Source organism: Palaemon carinicauda, chromosome 5, assembly GCF_036898095.1.
Source record: "Palaemon carinicauda isolate YSFRI2023 chromosome 5, ASM3689809v2, whole genome shotgun sequence".
In the NCBI taxonomy this organism is placed as follows: Eukaryota; Metazoa; Arthropoda; class Malacostraca; order Decapoda; family Palaemonidae; genus Palaemon; species Palaemon carinicauda.
This window is the reverse complement of record NC_090729.1, coordinates 174,019,094-174,021,593: the sequence shown is the minus strand read 5'-3', so window position 1 is coordinate 174,021,593 and position 2,500 is coordinate 174,019,094. Positions and strand designations below refer to the sequence as shown.

Genomic DNA, 2,500 nt, shown 5'->3' with positions numbered 1-2,500 from the left:
CTTAAGCAGGCGAGTCTCGAAAAATTCCACCCCTTCGCCCATGCCACTCAAGGAGTCTCCGAGAATGATAAAGTCAGGGTAAGAGAGAGAGAGAGAGAGAGAGAGAGAGAGAGAGAGAGAGAGAGAGTGGGGATGGATCTGTGTATTTCATATCTATTTCCCTTACAAGATGTATCAACTTTATCGAGAGAGAGAGAGAGAGAGAGAGAGAGAGAGAGAGAGAGAGAGAGAGAGAGAGAGAGAGAGAGAGCCTGCTTACTTTATATCTATCTTCTTTCTCATAGGTGCATGCATAAAATCCTCGTTGTGAGAGAGACTCATTCTAAATAACTCCAAGTCAAGCATATCTTCTCCCTCTAACAAAGCCGTAATTCTCCTCGTCTTTCTTTTTACCAGCTCGTTCAAGGAAAACGGCGTCGGCGCTCTGGACGCAAAGGTCAAGCTTCAATACGGCATCGGACGCGCGAAAAGGAGCATGAACCTGAGTCCCCTGGATGCCTACGTCCAGATCAACAACTCCGACATGAGCAGCAGGAGTCCGAGTTACGACAGCAGCAGCAACAGGATTCGCTCAAACTACAACTCAAGTGTGAGGTGTCGCCGTGATCTCCAGTGCTTCGATTCCTATAATTATGGGAATTCGGATTTCGAGAATGAGGCCAATAATCATTGCAAGGTATTATGTCGTTGATAATGTATAAGTTAGTGCTTTGTGAATCGTTTATTTTCACTCGCACTTGGGGTTGTGGTGGCTTATTGGTAGCGTTCGTGCCTGGTGATTGCCAGACTGGGGTTCAAGTCCCACTCAAACTCGTTAGTTCATTTGGTCACTGCAACCTCGCCATCCTTGTGAGCTAAGGATGGGGCGTTTAGGGATCCCTATAGGTCTATCTGTTAAGTCATCATCAGCCATTGCCTGACCCTCTTTGGTCCTAGCTTGGGTGGAGAGGGGGCTTGGGCGTTGATCATATGTAATAGGGTCAGTCCAGAGCAATGTCACTGTCTCTTGCATCTGCCATTCATGAGCGGCCTTTAAACCTTTAAACCACATGGGCTAAATTTTAAAAAGTTTTATCTTTAATGTTGTCCATGCGTGTCTAATGTCCTTGTTGATTAAACTTAAAACTGCTCAAATTTTATGAAGATGAATGTCTATATGGACTCTTCATCCCGTATGGTCACTCCATGTAGCGAAAACTTTCTTTGTAATTTCATGTTTTTTATGATTATTCTTAATCCTTGATTTCAACTTTGCAGATAATTTTCTTGATTTGTGGTAATTATCTAAACTTTACTAATGACATTGACTTTGTCATTTACTTAAGCAATGTTACAATATTAAATTATTCAAATTGAATTTTGAGGCCATGAATATCTTACTAATTTTCGTTTCAGAGAAAACAAGAGTAGCTTTTATCTATTGAATTGAAATAATCTGTTACAGTCCCGTAGAGTTCTCAAGTTCAGTTAATAATGTTAGCAAATAGAAAATGTACTATTTAATAATAACATCTAATAGTCATAATAACATCTAATAGTCATAGCTTTGAAAATTTAAATAATCTCATAGAACTACCTCAAATAAGCTACATAACAACGATATTGGAAAGTGTAACGAATGAACATTCATAAAATGTCCTAATTAATCATCAACAATAAGGCATCGTCTTGAATTTTAACAACATAGTTTAACTTAGCTCATGAGACATAACTAATGCCTTTTAATGAAAGTGCATCAGAGAAATTCTAATAAAACTCGAAAACTATATTACCTGAACGTGATGTATATCACTGTTCTCCCTTCGCAGGCCAACAAAGACGGCAGCAGCAGACGCCAAGGCCCAAAATCCGAAGCGGACAAGATGATAGACATCATCACCGTAGAGACAGTAACTCCCAGTTCCTTCAGCAGCCTGGAAGACACCGATCCAATCCACTTCAAGTTCATAGACGACGAGAGTCTGGACATCTGCCGGTCGCCCTCCTCCTCCATCCGTAGACCCAAGTTCACCTTCAGCGAAGACGGAGGCTCCCACTTCTTAGGGTCCTGCGAGAGTCCAGGATCCTCCCTTCCAGCGCTCTCTCCAGGATCGACCGTCAAGTCCTCTGACTCGTCTAAAGAGACGACCATACTGTCACCTGATTAAATCCAGTTGGTAATTGGGGTAAAAAAAAAAATATTTAAAAAAACTCAGGTTATTCATTGAATGTTCTTGATGATGCAGGAAGTTTCCTCTGCTAAACGGATTTAGAACTTATGTTGATATTGAAATGGAAATGGCTAATGATGTTTGGTTTTTAGATTGATTGATTGACTTGGAGTTGCGCTGTTATTGAAATGAAAATAGCTACTGCTATTTTGGTTATTGGGGTAACGAGGAATCTCTGTATCTGTCGATAATGCTAATAATGACATCTTCCATATTAAATATCATTGAATCTCGCAATTCCTATCAATCTCACTCGGTGGCAAAAATTTCGTTTGAAGTATCGCATTTTA

The 2,500-nt window shown here is 40.4% G+C and overlaps 1 protein-coding gene across 1 annotated transcript in view; it reads left to right on the top strand.

Moving 5' to 3' along the window:
* LOC137640667 (G-protein coupled receptor daf-37-like) overlaps positions 1–2,500 on the top strand; it is a 95,784-nt gene that overhangs the window by 92,207 nt on the left and 1,077 nt on the right. The window contains exons 7-9 of the mRNA XM_068373166.1: positions 1–78; positions 397–676; positions 1,809–2,500. The exon at positions 1–78 is cut by the window's left edge and continues 122 nt beyond it; the exon at positions 1,809–2,500 is cut by the window's right edge and continues 1,077 nt beyond it. Coding sequence (XP_068229267.1) covers positions 1–78; positions 397–676; positions 1,809–2,147 — 697 coding nt within the window. The 3' untranslated portion in view covers positions 2,148–2,500. The remainder of the gene's footprint in view (positions 79–396; positions 677–1,808) is intronic.